General features: G+C 41.1%; 1 protein-coding gene across 2 annotated transcripts in view; it reads left to right on the forward strand.

The window, feature by feature from the left end:
* The first annotated feature begins 778 nt into the window (after positions 1-778).
* grhl2b (grainyhead-like transcription factor 2b) overlaps positions 779-20,436 on the forward strand; it is a 134,679-nt gene continuing 115,021 nt past the window's right edge. For both annotated transcript variants that reach the window (XM_065020085.1, XM_065020086.1), the window contains exon 1: positions 779-1,112. In XM_065020085.1, the coding sequence (XP_064876157.1) occupies positions 1,093-1,112 (20 nt within the window). In that variant the 5' untranslated portion in view covers positions 779-1,092. The remainder of the gene's footprint in view (positions 1,113-20,436) is intronic.

Consider the following 20,436-nt stretch of genomic DNA (forward strand, 5'->3'; position numbering starts at 1 on the left):
AGAAACAGGGCCATGTCGGTCCGCTAATACAGGACTTTTAAAGACCCAGTGCACGACTTTTGCAAGAAAAAAAAGACACATTTTTATTTTATTTATTTATTTCAAATTCGTATGATTTTTTAGGTGTTGCTGCTGCACCCTCAGCAGCCCTAATTCCTGCGGCTGTGACCTGTGACCTGTGACTATATGAGGTGATGTGAGTAAATATCCTAAACACTTGAATTACACATGGCTTTACATGAGGAACTTGTGCTTAGTTGTGGCTCTGACCGTGTGCCTGGAGAATTCCAACATCAGATCCCTATCCAGGTGTGTGTGTGTGTGTGTGTGTGTGTGTGTGTGTGTGTGTGTGTGTGTGTGTGTGTGTGTGTGTGTGTGTAGGCTATTTCAGGCCCAGGGCATTGATGTCTATCAACAACAGGTCAGTGGAGGTCTATCCTATCTTTAAGGCAGGGCAGTCATGCTGCAAGTCCTCTCCTATTCCATCCTCATCTCCCCCATCCTATCATTCATTCCAGCAGTCACGGTATTTCAAGAACATTTCTAAATTACATAGCAAAACACTGAAGAAGAGGCCAGTTTATTTCAATGCAGAATGCAGTAACATTGTCAGTTCTAGGTATATAACCCTACAGGTGAGGGGGTGTTACCTGTTTTTCTGACGAGGCAGCCAATCACCGATAGGCTGAGACCACGGTAGATGGACCAATCAGCGATAGGCTTGCCTTCTTTCAACCCAAATACCTTACACTGAAAGAATTCCAACAAAGTTGACTCATTCCTATTTAGCAAAGCGAGGTAAATATAGTCTTTTTTTTTATAACGAGGATTTATTATTCCTTTCATGTACTGACTATCGTATAGGAGATCATTGATTACCTGCTCTGTATTGGCACAAAGCACACAGAGGTGCAGCAGCGTCCAGTGAAGCCTAACTGCCTGGTAGAAAGGAAGGGACTGTCTGCGTAGGAAAAGTTGACTTACCTGTAACCCAGGTTCTGGCATCCCTCACCAACTCTGCCTCACTCTAGTAGTACCTGCTCCGACTTGAAAGTCCAGTTTCACAAGGAAGAATCGTGGAGGAAGAAAAATATGTCACAGGAGACGGACAAGTAAGTGATCATAGCTGGGGAAAGGATCTTTGATGACTTTAACAAGACATACGAGACTTTTTGCGCTGTAATTTGGGACAAAATAAATAAACTTCTGTTTTATTATGACATTAATATTTTAGTAAAAAATATGTAACAAATTTTGTTTATATTATTTGGGATTCATTACCTTTTGGAAGTATTACTGTGGTTTTGTTAAAGGCAAACTAAGGTTGGCGGCGAATAGACTTGTCAAATTCGCAGTTTCCGTCAGATGTAATAGGCTGCAGTTTATGTGAATAAAAACTTGAGGTCTTTTTGTTTTAGTACTATTTGGTTTAGGCCTATTTAATACTTTGAGTGGCTTTTAGGGCTAGAATCATCTGTAAATGACTGTGCAGAACAACGTACTTACCATGTTATGAATAAAATATCTTGGTTTATTTATCACATCATTATCTTCTGTTTGGTGCTGTATTTTCAGTACCTGCTGGTTTGATTTGTGGCCATCTTTATGTTGCAGTTTTGTTCTGACTATGTCATACTACATGTCTGTCTTCTCCATGGACTGGAATGTTGACACTATTGACATTTTGACCCACTATTGACATTTGACATTTGTCTATTTCTTAATTTTTTTTCAGTGAAATAATCATTTTTACGGGCTGTAGAATTAATTTCAATAACCTTTTAAATTACTTTTTTCTCATCAAAAATTACCCTGACTCAAAAATGAGAATAAAATAGTTAGTATCCAATGATGGAATTATTATCATTATTAGTAGCTCACATGTTTCACGAATTCAACTTTATTTTATTAACTTAACTATTTATTTAACTTTATTTATTTAATTCAACCATTCGACTTTAAAGCCGATCATAAAATGTGGACATCGGCAGATGTACACTACTTCTATTTGTTATACACTGAATATGCAAATACGTTGTTATCATATCAACCCCAGTAACGTTAGTCTGTTTCCCAGCCCTGTTTAGAGCTTACAATATTAGTTCAAATAACCACACCAGATCTCCACGAAAAACAACCTTTAACCCATATTTTTGACATATGTTTTGTAAAGTTTTCAGGCGTAAAGTTTAACAGCAGACATCTGCTGTATGCACTTCCTTGTGGGTTATTATTATGTTACTATTTAAAGACCCAGCACAACCAAAAAAACATATGTTTCCTGTGTTTTATGTGATATCTTCAATGGAGAGAAAGTATGAGAGTGGAGTACAGGAGGGGTAAGAAGAACGAGCTCTGTAGTCCACAGCCTGGGCCCTGAGGGCTTCTAGTGGCTATAATAGCCTCAACGTGGGGTCAGAGTGTCATAGGATCTGGAGACATGGGGAGGGGAAAGAAAGGTGTGGGGGGAACTGTTGAGCGGAAGTATCTTTCAGGGGTATCTTTTGATTTGGCAGACATTTAAAATGGAGTTTTCCTAAACCTAGGCAAATAAAACAATGTTCTTCTGAGCAGCAGACTAGTAGTTAGTCAGTCCTATAGCTATTGTCTGTCCTGAATCTCTCTAACCTGCTAATTAGAGCTATTGACTGTCCTGAAACTCTCTTTTAATTTAATTTAATTTGTATCTTTATTTAACCAGGTAGGCTAGTTGAGAACAAGTTCTCATTTACAACTGCGACCTGGCCAAGATAAAGCAAAGCAGCGCAACACAAACAACAACACAGAGTTACGTGTGGAATAAACAAGCGTACAGTCAATAACACAATAGAAAAAAAGAAAGTCTGTATACAGTGCGTGCAAATGGAGGTAGGGCAATAAATAGGCCAAAGTAATTACAATTTAGCAGATGACGATGAGCAGATGATGGTGTGTAAGTAGTGAAACTGGTGTGTAAATGAGCAGAAAAGTAAATAAAAACAATATGGAGATCAGGTAGGTAGATTGGGTGGGCTATTTACAGATGGACTATATACAGCTGCAGCGATCGGTTAGCTGCTCAGATAGCTGATGTTTAAAGTTAGTGAGGGAAATATAAGTCTCCAGCTTCAGCAAAAAAATAATCAATTTGTTCCAGTCACTGGCAGCAGAGAACTGGAAGGAAAGGCGGCCAAAGGAGGTGTTGTCTTTGGGGATGACCAGTGAGATATACCTGCTGGAGCACGTGCTACGGGTTGGTGTTGTTATCATGAACAGTGAGCTGAGATAAGGCGGAGCTTTACCTAGCATAGACTTATAGATGACCTGGAGCCAGTGGGTCTGGCAACAAATATGTAGCGAGGGCCAGCCTTCTAGAACATACAGGTCGCAGTGATGGGTGGTATAACGGGCTTTAGTGACAAAACAGATGGCACTGTGATAGACTACATCCAATTTTCTGAGTAGAGTATTGGAAGCTATTTTGTAGGTGACATCGCAGAAGTCGAGGATCGGTAGGATAGTCAGTTTTACTAGGGTAAGTTTGGCGGCGTGAGTGAAGGATGCTTTATTGTTTAATAGAAAGCCGATTCTAGATTTGATTTTGGATTGGAGATGTCTGGAAGGAGAGTTTACAGTCTAGCCAGACACCTAGGTATTTCTAGTTGTCCATATATTCTAGGTCAGAACCGTGCAGAGTAGTGATGCTAGTCGGGCAGGCGGGTGCGGGCAGCGAACAGTTGAAAAGCATGCATTTGGTTTTATTTGCATTTAAGAGCAGTTGCAGGAAGGAGAGTTGTATGGCATTGAAGCTCTCTAACCTGCTGAATAGAGCTCTTCAATGTCCTGAAGCTCTCTAACCTGCTGGTTGGATTAGATATATTGTCTGTTCTGAAGCTCCTAACCTACTGAATAGAGCTATTGTCTGTTCTGAAGCTCCCTAACCTGCTGAATAGAGCTATTGTCTGTCCTGAAGCTCCCTAACCTGCTGAATAGAGCTATTGTCTGTCCTGAAGCTCCCTAACCTGCTGAATAGAGCTATTGTCTGTCCTGAAGTTCTCTAACCTGCTGAATAGAGCTATTGTCTGTCCTGAAGCTCCCTAACCTTTTGAATAGAGCTCTTCAATGTCCTGAAGCTCTCTAACATGCTGGTTAGAGCCATTGTCTGTCCTGAAGCTCTCTAACATGTTGATTAGAGCTCTTGTCTGTCCTGAAGCTCTTTAACCTGCTGATTAGAAATGAGCTATTAAATGTCCTGAAGCTCTTTAACCTGCTGATTAGAAAAGAGCTATTGTCTGTCCTGAAGCTCCCTAACCTGCTGAATAGAGCTCTTCAATGTCCTGCAGGGCTCTAACCTCCTGATTAGATTAGAAATAGTGTCTGTCCTGAAGCTCTCTAACTTACTGATTAGAGCTCTTGTCTTTCCTGCTGGTCTCTAACATCCTGTTTAGAATAAAAATGTGTCCTGTCCTGAAGTTCTCTAACCTGCTGAATAGAGCTCTTGTCTCTCCTGAAGCTATCTTACATGTATATTAGAGCTATTGTCTGTCCTGAATCTCTATAACTTGTTAATTAGAATTTAGCTATTGTCTGTCATAAAGCTCTATAAACTGCTGATTAGAGTTATTGTCTGTTCTAACACTCTCTAAGCTGCTGATTAGAGTTATTGTCTGTTCTAACACTCTCTAAGCTGCTGATTAGAGTTATTGTCTGTTCTAACACTCTCTAAGCTGCTGATTAGAGTTATTATCTTTCCTGCAGAACTCTAACATGCTATTAAGAATAAATATTGTCTGTATTGAATCTCTCTAACATGCTATTAAGAATAAATATTGTCTGTATTGAATCTCTCTAACATGCTATTAAGAATAAATACTGTCTGTATTGAATCTCTCTAACATGCTATTAAGAATAAATACTGTCTGTATTGAATCTCTCTAACATGCTATTAAGAATAAATACTGTCTGTATTGAATCTCTCTAACATGCTATTAAGAATAAATATTGTCTGTATTGAATCTCTCTAACATGCTATTAAGAATAAATACTGTCTGTATTGAATCTCTCTAACATGCTATTAAGAATAAATACTGTCTGTATTGAATCTCTCTAACATGCTATTAAGAATAAATACTGTCTGTATTGAATCTCTCTAACATGCTATTAAGAATAAATATGGTCTGTATTGAATCTCTCTAACATGCTATTAAGAATAAATACTGTCTGTATTGAATCTCTATAACATGCTATTAAGAATAAATACTGTCTGTATTGAATCTCTATAACCTGCTGATTAGAGCTATTGTCTGTTCTAACACTCTCTAAGCTGCTGAGTAAAGCTATTGAATGTCCTGAAGTTCTCTAACCTGCTGATTAGAGCTATTGAATGTCCTGAAGCTCTTTAACCCGCTGATTAGAGCTATTGAATGTCCTGAAGCTCTTTAACCCGCTGATTAGAGCTATTGTCTGTCCTGATGCTCTTCAACCTGCTGAGTAAAGCTATTGTCTATCCTGAAGTTAACCTGCTGAATAGAGCAATTGAATGTCCAGAGAACTCTACCTTGCTGAAAAGAATATAGCTATTTTCTCTCCAAAAACGCTCTAATCTGCTGAAATATAGCTATTGTCTTTCCTTTAGCTTTTTACCTGTTGATTAGAGCTATTTAGAAGCTCTCTAATTTGTTGCTCTCTAATTTGTTGGGTAGAATAGAGCTATTATCTGTCCTGAAGCTCTCTTTCCTGTTGATTAGAATATAGCTATAGCCTGTCCTGAAGCTCTCTTTCCTGTTGATTAGAATATAGCTATAGCCTGTCCTGAAGCTCTCTTTCCTGTTGATTAGAATATAGCTATAGCCTGTCCTGAAGCTCTCTTTCCTGTTGATTAGAATATAGTTATAGCCTGTCCTGAAGCTCTCTTTCCTGTTGATTAGAATATAGCTATAGCCTGTCCTGAAGCTCTCTTTCCTGTTGATTAGAATATAGCTATAGCCTGTCCTGAAGCTCTCTTTCCTGTTGATTAGAATATACCTATAGCCTGTCCTGAAGCTCTCTTTCCTGTTGATTAGAATATAGCTATAGCCTGTCCTGAAGCTCTCTTTCCTGTTGATTAGAATATAGCTATAGCCTGTCCTGAAGCTCTCTTTCCTGTTGATTAGAATATAGCTATAGCCTGTCCTGAAGCTCTCTTTCCTGTTGATTAGAATATAGCTATAGCCTGTTAGAACTTATTATCTGCCTGAAGCTCTCTTTCCTGTTGATTAGAATATAGCTATAGCCTGTCCTGAAGCTCTCTTTCCTGTTGATTAGAATAATGCTATAGCCTGTCCTGATTAGATCTAATGTCTGCTCTCTTTCCTGTTGATTAGAATATAGCTATAGCCTGTCCTGAAGCTCTCTTTCCTGTTGATTAGAATATAGTTATAGCCTGTCCTGAAGCTCTCTTTCCTGTTGATTAGAATATAGCTATAGCCTGTCCTGAAGCTCTCTTTCCTGTTGATTAAACTTATTATCTGTCCGGAAGCTTTCTAACATGCTGGTTAGAGCCATTGTCTTTCCTGAAGCTCTCTAACCTGTTGATTAGATCTAATGTCTGTCCTGAAGCTCTCTAACCTGCTGATTAGATCTAATGTCTGTCCTGAAGCTCTCTAACCTGTTGATTAGATCTAATGTCTGTCCTGAAGCTCTCTAACCTGCTGATTAGATCTAATGTCTGTCCTGAAGCTCTCTAACCTGCTGATTAGATCTAATGTCTGTCCTGAAGCTCTCTAACCTGCTAATTAGAATATAGCTACATCCTGTCCTGAAGCTCTCTAACCTGCTGATATGAGCTCTTGTCTTCATGACATTATCTAACCTGCTGAATTGAGCTCTTGTCTGTCCTGAAGCTCTCTAACCTACTGGCTTGTATTTGTATTGATTATGGATCCTCATTAGTTCCTGCCAAGGCACCAGCAACTCTTCCTGGGTTTATTATGCATCCCCTTTAGGTGCTGCCAAGGCACCAGCAACTCTTCCTGGGGTTTATTATGGATCCCCATTAGTTCCTGCCAAGGCACCAGCAACTCTTCCTGGGGTTTATTATGGATCCCCATTCGTTCCTGCCAAGGCACCAGCAACTCTTCCTGGGGTTTATTATGCATCCCCTTTAGGTGCTGCCAAGGCACCAGCAACTCTTCCTGGGGTTTATTATGGATCCCCATTAGTTCCTGCCAAGGTAGCAGCTACTCTTCCTGGGGTTTATTATGGATCCCCATTCGTTCCTGCCAAGGCACCAGCAACTCTTCCTGGGTTTATTATGGATCCCCATTAGTTCCTGATAAGGCACCAGCAACTCTTCCTGGGGTTTATTATGGATCCCCATTAGTTCCTGCCAAGGCAGCAGCTACTCTTCCTGGGGGTTTATTATGGATCCCCATTAGTTCCTGCCAAGGCCGCAGCTAATCGTCCTGGGGTTTATTATGGATCCCCATTAGTTCCTGCCAAGGCAGCAGCTACTCTTCCTGAGGTTTATTATGGATCCCAATTAGTTCCTGCCAAGGCAGCAGCTAATCGTCCTGGGGTTTATTATGGATCCCCATTAGTTCCAGCCAAGGCAGCAGCTAATCGTCCTGGGGTTTATTATGGATCCCCATTAGTTCCTGCCAAGGCAGCAGCTACTCTTCCTGGGGTTTATGATGGATCCCCATTAGTTCCTGCCAAGGCAGCAGCTAATCGTCCTGGGGTTTATTATGGATCCCCATTCATTTGTGCCAAGGCAGCAGCTAATCTTCCTGGGGTCCAGCAAAATGAAGGCTGTTCATAACATTTAAAAAACATTGCAACATATTCACAGACTGTGTGCCCTCAGGTCCCTACTCCACCACTACCACATATATACTGTACAAGTCCATGTGTATGTGTGTGTTTAGTGCATATGCTACTGTGTGTGTGTGTGTATGCATGTGTCTGTGCCTATGTTTGTGTTGCTTCACAGTCTCCGCTGTTCCATAAGGTGTTTTTTATCTGTTTTTAAATTAGTTACTTGATGTGGAATAGAGTTCCATGTAGTACTGTGTACCTCCCATAGTCTGTTCTGGACTTGGAGACTGTGAAGAGACCTCTTGTGGCATGTCTTGTGGGGTATGCAAGGGTGTCCGAGCTATGTGCCAGTAGTTTAGACAGACACCTCGGTGCATTCAACATGTCAACCTCTCATAAATACAAGCAGTGATGAAGTCAATCTCTCCTCCACTTTGAGCCAGGAGAGATTGACATGTATATTATTAATATTAGCTCTCTGTGTACATCCAAGGGCCAGAGTTGCTGCCCTTTTCTAGACCAATTGCAATTTTCCTAAGTTCTTTTTTGTGGCACCTGACCACACGACTGAACAGTAGTCCAGGTGCGACAAAACTAGGGCCTGTAGGACCTGCCTTGTTGATAGTGCTGTTAAGAAGGTAGAGCAGTGCCTTGTTAATAATGCTGTTAAGAAGGCAGAGCAGCAGCTTGCTGATATTGCTGTTAAGGCAGAGCAGCCCCATGTTGATAATGCTGTTAAGAAGGCAGAGCAGCAGCTTGCTGATATTGCTGTTAAGGCAGAGCAGCCCCATGTTGATAATGCTGTTAAGAAGGTAGAGTAGCTCCTTGTTGATAATGCTGTTAAGAAGGTAGAGCAGCACCTTGTTGAAAATGCTGTTAGGAAGGCAGAGCAGCTCCTTGTTGATAATGCTGTTAAGAAGGCAGAGCAGCACCTTGTTGAAAATGCTGTTAGGAAGGCAGAGCAGCGCCTTGTTGATAATGCTGTTAAGAAGGCAGAGCAGCACCTTGTTGATAATGCTGTTAGGAAGGCAGAGGAGGGCCTGGTTGATAATGCTGTTAAGAAGGTAGAGCAGCGCCTTGTTGATAGTGCTGTTAAGAAGGCAGAGCAGCACCTTGTTGATAATGCTGTTAAGAAGGTAGAGCAGTGCCTTGTTGATAATGTTGTTAAGAAGGTAGAGCAGCACCTTGTTGATAATGCTGTTAAGAAGGTAGAGCAGTGCCTGGTTGATAATGCTGTTAAGAAGGTAGAGCAGCACCTTGTTGATAATGCTGTTAAGAAGGTAGAGCAGCGCCTTGTTGATAATGCTGTTAAGAAGGTAGAGCAGCGCCTTGTTGATAATGCTGTTAAGAAGCGCCTTGTCATGGACATACTTATTTATTTCACGTTTATTTAACCAGGTAGGCCAGTTGAGAACAAGTTCTCATTTACAACTGCGACCTGGCCAAGATAAAGCAAAGCAGTTCGAAAGATACAACACATACAACACAGAGTTACACATGGAATAAACAAACGTACAGTCAATAACACATTATAAAAATGTATATACAAATGTAGTAGTCAGTTACAGATGCGCTGTGTACAGGTGCAGGGATCGGTAAGCTGCTCTGACAGCTGATGCTTAAAGTTAGTGAGGGAGATATAAGCCTCCAGCTTCAGGGACTTTTGCAATTTGTTCCAGTCTTGGGCAGCAGAGGAAAGAAAGGCGGTGAATAAAACAATCTTAGGGAGGAGGTTTCTGATGTTAACATGAATGAAACCAAGGCTTTTACGGTTACAGAAGTCAACAAATGAGAGCGCCTGGGGAATAGGTGTACTTTTGGCTACAGGGCCTGGGTTAAGCATGTCCCAGTTTAGGTCACCTAACAGTACGAACTCTGAAGATAGATGGGGGGCAATCAATTCACATATGGTGTCTAGAGCATAACTGGGGGCTGAGGGGGGTCTTTAACAAGTGGCATTAGTGAGAGACTTATTTCTGGAAAGGTGGAGTTTTAAAAGTAGAAGCTCAAATTGTTTGGGCACAGACCTGGATAGTAAGACAGAACTCTGCAGGCTATCTCTGCAGTAGATTGCAACTCCGCCCCCTTTTGGCAGTTCTATCTTGATGGAAAATGTTGTAGTTGGGGATGGAAATTTCTGCATTTTTGGTGGCCTTCCTAAGCCAAGATTCAGACACGGCTAGGACATCAGCGTTGGCGGAGTGTGCTAAAGCAGTGAATAAAACAATCTTAGTGAGGAGGTTTCTGATGTTAACATGAATGAAACCAAGGCTTTTACGGTTACAGAAGTCAACAAATGAGAGCGCCTGGGGAATAGGTGTACTGGTGGCTACAGGGCCTGGGTTAACCTCTACATCACCAGAGGAACAGAGGAGGAGTAGGATAAGGGTACGACTAAAGGCTATAAAAACTGGTCATCTAGTGCGTTGGGAACAGAGAATAAAAGGAGCAGATTTCTGGGAGTGGTAGAATAGATTCAGGGCATAATGTACAGACTAGGGTATGGAAGGATGTGAGTACAGTGGAGGTAAACCTAGGCATTGACTGACGATGAGAGAGGTTGCATCTCTGGAGGCACCAGTTAAGCCAGGTGAGGTCTCCGCATGTGTAGGGGGTGGGACAAAAGAGCTATCTAAGGCATGTTGAGCGGGAATGGGGGCTCTACAGTGAAGTGAAACAATATAAACTAACAGAAACAGTAGTAGACAAGGCATATCGGCATTAGAAAGAGGCATAAAGCAATCACAGGTGTTGGTCAGGAGAGCTAAGACAACAACGGGTAAATGGCGATGAATGGGCAGAGAGGGTCAGTTAGGTGCACACAGGGCCTGAGTTCGAGGCTGGGGCCGACAGATAAACAAAATCAGGTACAGTGATATTGAAACAGTCCGGCAGGCATCAGCCTTGTAGCCGAGTGATTATAGGGTCCAATCAGCAGCAATAGGTGAGTCAGGGAGCCAGTAACTACTGCGCTAGGCCAGCGGGAGACAGAAAGCTAGCGGGCCGGGGATAGCAGATGGGTCTTCGGCGACGTCGCAATGGAAAACCACATCGGACGATTACATCGGCAGACCAGTCGTGATGGATCGGAGGGGCTCCGTGTCAACAACAAAGTGTGCAGGCCAATTGGCAAAAGAGGTATTGTAGCCCAAGAATTAGCTGGTATACTCCGTCGGTTGGCCAGGAGATGGGCCTAGCTCGAGGCTAACTGGTGCTTGCTTCGGGACTGGTGCTTGCTGCGATGATCCGGTGTAATGGTCCAGAGACTGCAGCAGGAATCCGGTGAGGAGAAAAGCAGTCCGATATGCTGTGGGTTCATATCGTGCTGTCCGAGCTAAAGGTGAAGACCGGTAGCAGTGGCTAACAATGATTAGTAGATAGTTAGCTGGCTAGCTCCTGATGGAAGTTCCAGTTATAAGGTATAAAAAATTGCAGATCCGCACCACATTGGGTGAGGTGAGTTGCAGGAAAGTATATTTAGTTTGTAGATGGAAAGTGAGATTAAAATATATATGAGAAAGAAAACTTCTCCCTGTTTTAGCTACTGTTGTGTCAATATGTTTTGATCATGACAGTTTACAATCCAGGGTTACTCCAAGCAGTTTAGTCACCTCAACCTGCTCAATTGCAACATTATTTATTACACTATTTAGTTGAGGTTTAGGGTTTAATGAATGATTTGTCCCAAATACAATGCTTTTAGTTTTAATATTTAGGACTAACTTATTCCTTGCCACCCACTCTGAAACTAACTGCAACTCTTTGTTAAGTGTTTCAGTCGCAGTCGCTGGTCAGTTGTACTTAGATGTGTAGTTTCAGCATTTGTTGCTGGCATGTCATGCCTAAATTTGCTATTCTTGCCAATGAAAAAATCATTAAAATAAGTTGGAAATATCAGTTGGTTTTGTGATGAATGAGCCGTCTGATTCATTGAATGATGGAGCTGAGTTTACCTTTTCCCCCAGAATTTCATTTAAGGTGTTCCAAAGCTTTTTACTAGCATTCATTATTTCACTTATCATTTCATAGTGTAGTTTCTTCTTCTTTTTATTTAGTTTAGTCACATGATTTCTAAATTTGCAATAAGTTTGCCAATCGGTTGAGCAGCCAGACTTATTTGCCATTCCTTTTGCCTCATCCCTCTCAAACATACAATTTTTCAATTCCTCATCAATCCACAGGGATTTAACCGTTTTTACAGTAATTTTCTTTATGGGTTCATGTTTATTAGCAACTTGAATAAGCAATTTCATACATGTGTCAAGTGTTTTTTGCTCCTCATTACACATCACGGACCAACAGATATTCTTTACAATAAACAACAAAGGAATCACTACAACATTTCTTGTATGACCTCTTATACACTATATTTAGGGTTGCACATTTTGGGGAATAGTCAGATGTGGAAACTTTCCTTGGGCATTAACGGGAATATATGGGAATTAACAGGAATATATGCAAATTAATATTAATACCATTTAAATGTAGATGTTTTTTGTTTTGTATATATTTACCATTTCATATGGAGACAGAAACATAAACCTAATACATTATCATAAGTAGACATAATTGCAAATGATTAAATCCTTCCAATAGAAATGTAAAAAACAGTTAAGTTACAAATTGAACTTTAATTAAATGAGTTGACTCTTCACATAGGATGATTTCACTGAACAACAAAGGACAGGGAATATTTAATGATCCCAATGATCAATAACATCTCCCAAAAACGTTTTCAACAGAATGTAAAATGATAGTCTACAAACTAAAGCTTTGGTTGTCTTGATCTCAGGCTTCCATGTCTTCTCCCTGGACCTCCTCAATGTCCACCTCTTGAACATCAGACTCTGAGGCCTCATCTTCCATGTATTCTCCCTGGACCTCCTCAATGTCCACCTCTTGAACATCAGACTCTGAGGCCTCATCTTCACTGTCACTTTCCAATCTTGTTGAGGATGGCTCATTGTCAGGCTCAAAAAGCCTCAAATTTGCCCGGATGGCCACCAATTTTTCAACCCTTGTATTGGGCAGCCTGTTGCATGCTTTGGTGTGTGTGTTCCCAAACAAGGACCAGTTGCGCTCTGAGACGGCTGATGTTGGTAGGATTTGGCAACAGGGGAAAGAGCCTCAGATCCACAAAGTCCCTTCCACCAGGTGTCTGATGAGATATGTTGCTACGACTGCCATATTGCATCTCCATCCCAAAGCCCTTGCATGGAAGTGTACTTCACCAGACTACCAAGAACCTTGCCCTCATCCAGGCCAAGGTGGTGAGACACGGTTGTGATGACACCATAGGCCTTGTTGATCTGCGCACAAGACAGGATGTTCTTGCCAGCATACTTGGGATCCAACATCTACCCTGCGGTGTGTAGGGCTTCAGGAAGAAGTCTTCACGCTTTTTGATGTATTTCAGAACTGTAGTTGCCTCTACTCGGAGCAACAGTGAAGTGGGTAGGGATGTATGGATTTCTTCTCTTACATCTGAAAGCAGAGTCTGAACATCAGACAGGATGGCATTGTCTCCCTCAATCCGTGCAATGGCTACTGCTATTGTTATTTTGGTTAGGTCAGGGTGTGACATGGGAGATGTTTGTGTTTTTGTCTTGTCGAGGTTTTTTTTATGTTTATGGGTCTCCTTTCTAGGTATTTTGTATGTCTATGGTTGCCTAGATTGGTTCTCAATTAGAGGCAGCTGTCTATCGTTGTCTCTGATTGGGAACCATATTTAGGCAGCCATATTCTGTGGGTACTTTGTGGGTGATTGTTTCCTGTCTTTGTGTTCTCTGCACCAGATAGGACTGTTTCGGTTTTGCCACGTTTGTTATTTTGTAAAGTCTGTTCAGTTTTTCCCCTATTAAAACATGGACACCTACCACGCTGCGTATTGGTCCGATCCTTGCTACACCTCTTCAGAGGAAGAGGAGGAAATCAGCCGTGACAGTTGTAGGTTTCAGGAGTTTCAGGCTGCTTACCACTCTCTCCTAAAATACATCAGCATTTCTCTGACTACGTTCCTCCATTGAGTCAAAAAAACTTCTGATTCCAGGAGGACCATGAGTAGTTGCTATGAATAAGGTGTCTCATTCATCATTTTCACCTCAAATAGCAGTAGAGGGACTTTTGTCAGAGGTTGCTTGTTGTGAGCGCTGAGGGAACTTTATGCACTTTGTTGCATTCTTCACATATGATTTGGCACAGTATTTGCAAATGTACACAGCTTTTCCTTTACATTAGCTGCAGTGAAATGTCTTCACACATCAGATAGTGCCGGTGGCATTTTCCTGTAAAGATTAGAAAACAAATGGTATTTTTTTAATTATTTTTTAAAATCCATGTACTGATATAGTTAATAGTTAAGGAGTTAGATTAAACAACTCCTTTGTAAGATCAATGTTTTAAAATGTATGGAAACAGGTGAATTAACACTCCTCAGTTAGCAGGCTCAATGAAGCTAAACCCCACATGGTAGCAAAAACTAACTAGCAGAAATTGGAACAAGTTAGAAATGATTTAAAAACACTTTGCTGTAGGCTACTATTTACTAGTAAACATGAAAATAATGTATGCCATATAAAATATATTCACCCCACCCAGTTTCGTAATCAAAACTTACCATAAAGCATGTAGTCCTTGGCTCAGACAGTGTAGTAATGTGGGCTTAATAGCATCTCATCTCATCTCATTGTGCAAGATCTTGAGAATCAGCTGTACATGTGATGGTAGAATGCACTGTGCATGCATAGGGTTACAATTCCATTGAATTGAGGATAGGTTAACTAAAATATGCTACAAGACCGAGAATTGCCTTGTGTGTCCCACAAAAAAAGGTTCCCTGTTACAAGATAACTGTTTAGCTCATAACAATGAAAATGCCCCACATTCCAGGGCTTAACTTCCGATGGAAAATTACAGGAACAATTCCGGGAATTTACTGGAAAGATTCCGACCCTTTGCAACGCTAACTATATTAGGCCCAGCCTTTGGAACTTTGGTTTTCCTAGATATTGCTACTATATTGTGACACTACATCCGATGGATCTGGATACTGCTTTCAAGCACATTTCTGCAGCATTAGTAAATATGTGATCAATACATGTTGATGATTTCATTCTTGTGCTGTTTGTAACTACCCTGGTAGGTTGACTGATAACCTGAACCAGGTTGCAGTTATTAGTTACAGTTTGAAGTTTTTTCTTGAGTGAGCATCTTGATTAACCTGTTGCTTCTACCCTCTACTTTTTTGAACATTCTGTTAAAAATCGCGCAACATTTCAGCGCCCTGCTACTCATGCCAGGAATATAGTATATGCATTTGCTTAGTCTGTGTGGATAGAAAACACTCAGACGTTTATAAAACTGGTTAAATCACTGCTGTGGCTTTACCAGAACGGCATTTACATCGAAAAGCACAGGAAAAACTGATCACTGAAAATGGGAAAATATATCCATGCGCTACTTGAACCCATTGATAAAGGTGAACCACAATTAATTGACTGAGGTTGCAGTACCTACAGCTTCCACACGGTGTCTAGAGTCTTGTCATTTCCCTTCGAGTTTTTCTTGGTCAAACACATGCAGGACACCGTATCTCTTCCGGTCTAGGACCGGATATTTTCGTTGAGTTTCTAGCCGGACATTTTTCCAGACGGACAGCTAATGATCTTTACATCGCCTCCTGATGAATTTTATCGCTTATTAACGTTTACTAATACCTAAAGTTGCATTACAAACGTATTTCGAAGTGTTTTGTGAAAGTTTATCGTCGACTTTTTGAATTTAAAAAAATGACGTTACGTTTTGAAACAAAATAATTAGCATTTCGGCGTTACACAAACCGCACAATAAAATAGAAAACAGTCATTACCTTTCACCATCTTCTTTGTTGGCACTCCTAGATGTCCCATAAACACTATTGGGTCTTTATTTCGATTAAATCGGGCCATATAAAGCCAAGATATCGTTATATGTAGACTGTGTGATAAACGAAAAAAACAGGGATTTCACAACGTAACGTCATTTTTTAAAATTCAAAAAGTAGACGATAAACTCAAAACACTTCGAAATACGTTTGTAATGCTACTTTAGGTATTAGTAAACGTTAATAAGCGATAAAAATCATCCGTAGGCGATGTAGATATCATTAGCTGTCGTCTTGGAAAAAATTTCAGGAGAGAGCTCTTCCGGAATGATCTGGGCGGAGACCGGAGGTAAGCGGTGCCCCTCTTTCGGTTCAACCAAGAATCAAAGATGATTAAATTCACAAGATACTCGACAACATGGGGATGCTGTGGGAGTTGAATGCTCGGTCTTATCTAATTCGGCTCACTGTTAACAATTGCTGGAAGTGGCGCAAGGATATTTATTTCCATTTTCTGTGATCAGGTTTTCCTGCGCTTTCCGATGTAACGCACGTTATGTAATAGCCACAGTCGTGATTTAACCAGTTTTAAAAACGTCCGAGGGTTTCCTATACACACATTCTAACCATATGAACGTACTATATTCCTGGCATGAGTAGCAGGGCGCTGAAATGTTGCGCGATTTTTAACAAAATGTTCAAAAAAGTAGAGGGTCGACTGAAGAGGTTAAGCTACATGTATTAACGTGGGCTATTTTGAGCACTTTTCTTCAGCGATGATTACTTGCTTTCATTGCTTTATTGGGAGGTTTAGCAGCAGTAGAGGTGCTCATGTTATTTATGTTAATGCAGGGTGAGCTGCTCACGGTGGACTTCCTACTAGGGCACACCGGTTTAGTTCTAACAGTATACATCTGGTTCATATGCACATGATTACTGCACACAATAGCTGTAGGATCAGCAGAGGCATTCAGGGCAGTTAAAGGGACATAAATTAGATTGCATATATGTTGTCTACTGATGCCCCTGGTGTAATGTACAATTGCTGAAGCATTATGAAAACTCTCCATCACAACGGTAGGGATTAGCTGAGCTGGGCTTGAGTCATTGATAAGTCATTGTCTCAACACAGCTGTATTATGCTGTGAAAGGATCCAGGAAATGATTTGGGTGGATCACATCCTCCTTGTATAATTAACATGTTTTGTTTCCAAATGTTATCGAAATTGTCAACAAAAGTTACACCCATTGAGCTGCAATAATCACGTAGCCAGTTGTGAAGAGAAAGAATCCTGAGACAGTGTTCAATGCCACGATTCAGAGATGGCAGAGGGCCAGATATGATTGATATTTTGTTAGGGTTTAGAAGAGAGTCAATCAACTCTTTAAAATCCCATTTAAACTGTTCAGAGCTGTCCTTCATAATGTGATTAAAACCCACACGGACTAGGATAGAATGGATTTCAATGTCCTGGTGTAGTACATTCAGGAGCAGCTTAGTAATGTCTTTAAAACACACATGGAGTAGGATAGAATGGATTTCCATGTCCTGGTGTAGTACATTCAGGAGCAGCTTAGAAATGTAATTAAAACACACATGGAATAGGATAGAATCTATGGCCTGATGTAGTACATTCAGGAGCAGCTTAGTAGTGTCTTTAAAACCCACATGGACTAGGATAGAATCAATGTCCTGGTGTAGTACATTCAGGAGCAGCTTAGTAATGTCTTTAAAACCCACATGGACTAGGATACAATCAATGTCCTGGTGTAGTACATTCAGGAGCAGCTTAGTAATGTCATTAAAACCCACATGGACTAGGATAGAATCAATGTCCTGGTGTAGTGCATTCAGGAGCAGTTTAGTAATGTCATTAAAACACACATGGACTAGGATAGAATCAATGTCCTGGTGTAGTACATTCAGGAGCAGCTTAGTAATGTCATTAAAACACACATGGACTAGGATAGAATCAATGTCCTGGTGTAGTACATTCAGGAGCAGCTTAGTAATGTCTTTAAAACACACATGGACTAGGATATGATGGATTTCCATGTTCTGGTGTAGTACATTCGGGAGCAGCTTAGTAATGTCATTAAAACACACAGGGACTAGGATAGAATCAATGTCCTGGTGTAGTGCATTCAGGAGAAGCTTAGTAATGTCATTAAAACCCACATGGACTAGGATAGAATCAATGTCCTGGTGTAGTGCATTCAGGAGCAGCTTAGGAATGTCATTAAAACACACCTGGACTAGGATAGGATCAATGTCTTTGTGTAGTACATTCAGGAGCAGATTAGTAATGTCTTTAAAACCCACATGGACTAGGATATAATCAATGTCCTGGTGTAGTACATTCAGGAGCAGCTTAGTAATTTCATAAAACACACATGGACTAGGATAGAATCAATGTCCTGATGTAGTACATTCAGGAGCAGCTTAGTAATGTCTTTAAAACCCACATGGGCTAGGATAGAATCAATGTCCTGGTGTAGTGCATTCAGGAGCAATTTAGTAATGTCATTAAAACACACATGGACTAGGATAGAATCAATGTCCTGGTGTAGTACATTCGGGAGCAGCTTAGTAATGTCATTTTCTCGAGCTCCGGGACAGGACATTGTTTTTGCACCAGGAACGGTCACATTTCTTACCATGGAGCTGCCCAGATTCACCGCTGGCGAGAAGGATGAGGAAATCCGCCCACTCCCACTTCTCAGGATTCAGAGAACCCTTTATGGATGGGCGAGAGGCAGGATAACTTGATCCCATTGCTCCCGGGGCCTGTGGCCTCCGATAGATGGAGAAGCCCCGCTCCATCCAGAACAGGGACGGAAGGTTGTCAACATCGACTGAGAATTCGTAGTTGTAGGCACTGCGGCTGCAGACACGACTCGTGACATGCGACCATCGTTGATCGTCTTGCTCCTCTTGCTGTGCTCCTTCGACTCCGCTATCAGATGGGGGAGCTCCAGGCAACACCGGCCAGTTGGATAACAACAAACGACAAGGCGGGGATGCATCCAACAAGCGTGAACGTCGTCCAGCAGCCGGTGTAGAACATGTAAACATTCTACTCTGCATTTTCCCCAGTTTCTTACGTAGGCTGGCGATCTGCGTGATCAATGAATCCACCTCAAACCTATAATCCTCGGCAAGTAAACAATTGCCGCATTGGAACTCTGAGGTTGTCCCGTAACAGTGACAGTGATAGATACCACTCCTACCGTGCTGGAAATGTATTTCTCCAGACAAAGAGGACTTCAGTCCAAAACTCATCTGGTACCAACTTCATTAGCCTTATGGCTAGCAGCTTAGCGTCAATGTCAAGCAGGCTTCAACCTGTTTGTTAAGTGGGATTCCGGGACAAGAAATAGCTGTCCTTGCTGTTCAAAGCTTATAGCTATTCTCTGCCCTGAAGCTCTCTAACCTGCTAATTAGAATATACCTATTGTCCATCCTGAAGTTCTCTAACCTGCTAATTAGAATATACCTAATGTCCATCCTGAAGTTCTCTAACCTGCTAATTAGAATATACCTATTGTCCATCCTCAAGTTCTCAAACCTGCTAATTAGAATATACCTATTATCCATCCTGAAGTTCTCTAACCTGCTAATTAGAGCTATTGTCTGTCCTGAAGTTCTCTAACCTGCTAATTAGAATATACCTATTGTCCATCCTGAAGTTCCCTAACCTGCTGATTAGAATATACCTATTGTCCATCCTGAAGTTCTCTAACCTGCTAATTAGAATATACCTATTGTCTGTCCTGAAGTTCTCTAACCTGCTGATTAGAGCTATTGTCTGTCCTGAAGCTCTCTAACCTCCTTTAGACTGTGTGTGTGTGTGTGTGTGTGTGTGTGTGTGTGTGTGTGTGTGTGTGTGTGTGTGTGTGTGTGTGTGTGTGTGTGTGTGTGTGTGTGTGTGTGTGTGTGTGTGTGTGTGTGTGTGTGTGTGTGTGTGTGTGTGTGTGTGTGTGTGTGTGTGTGTATATGCAGTGTGTATAAGTGTATACGTGTGTGTGTGTGTGTATGCAGTGTGTATAAGTGTGTATAATACGTGTGTGTGTGGATATGCAGTGTGTATGCAGTGTGTATAAGTGTGTATAATACGTGTGTGTGTGGATATGCAGTGTGTATGCAGTGTGTATAAGTGTGTATAATACGTGTGTGTGTGGATATGCAGTGTGTATGCAGTGTGTATAAGTGTGTATAATACGTGTGTGTGTGGATATGCAGTGTGTATGCAGTGTGTATAAGTGTGTATAATACGTGTGTGTGTGTGTATGCAGTGTGTATAAGTGTGTATAATACGTGTGTGTGGATATGCAGTAAACTCAGCCAAATACATTTAAACTCAGTTTTTCACAATTCCTGACATTTAATCCTAGTAAAAATTCCCTGTCTTAGGTCAGTTAGGATCACCACTTTATTTTAAGAATGTGAAATGTCAGAATAATAGTAGAGAGAATGATTTATTTCAGATTTTATTTCTTTCATCACATTCCCAGTGGGTTAGAAGTTTACATACACTTTATAAGCACAGTGGGGAGAACAAGTATTTGATACACTGCCAATTTTCCAGGTTTTTCTACTTACAAAGCATGTAGAGGTCTGTAATCTTTATCATAGGTACACTTCAACTGCGAGAGATGGAATCTAAAACAAAAATCCATTGCATTTTATTGCATGACGTAAGTATTTGATCACCTACCCAACCAGTAAGAATTCCGGCTCTCACAGACCTGTTAGTTTTTCTTTAAGAAGCCCCCCTATTCTCCACTCATTACCTGTATTA

This window comes from Oncorhynchus nerka, linkage group LG7 (genome assembly GCF_034236695.1).
Source record: "Oncorhynchus nerka isolate Pitt River linkage group LG7, Oner_Uvic_2.0, whole genome shotgun sequence".
Classification (NCBI taxonomy): domain Eukaryota; kingdom Metazoa; phylum Chordata; class Actinopteri; order Salmoniformes; family Salmonidae; genus Oncorhynchus; species Oncorhynchus nerka.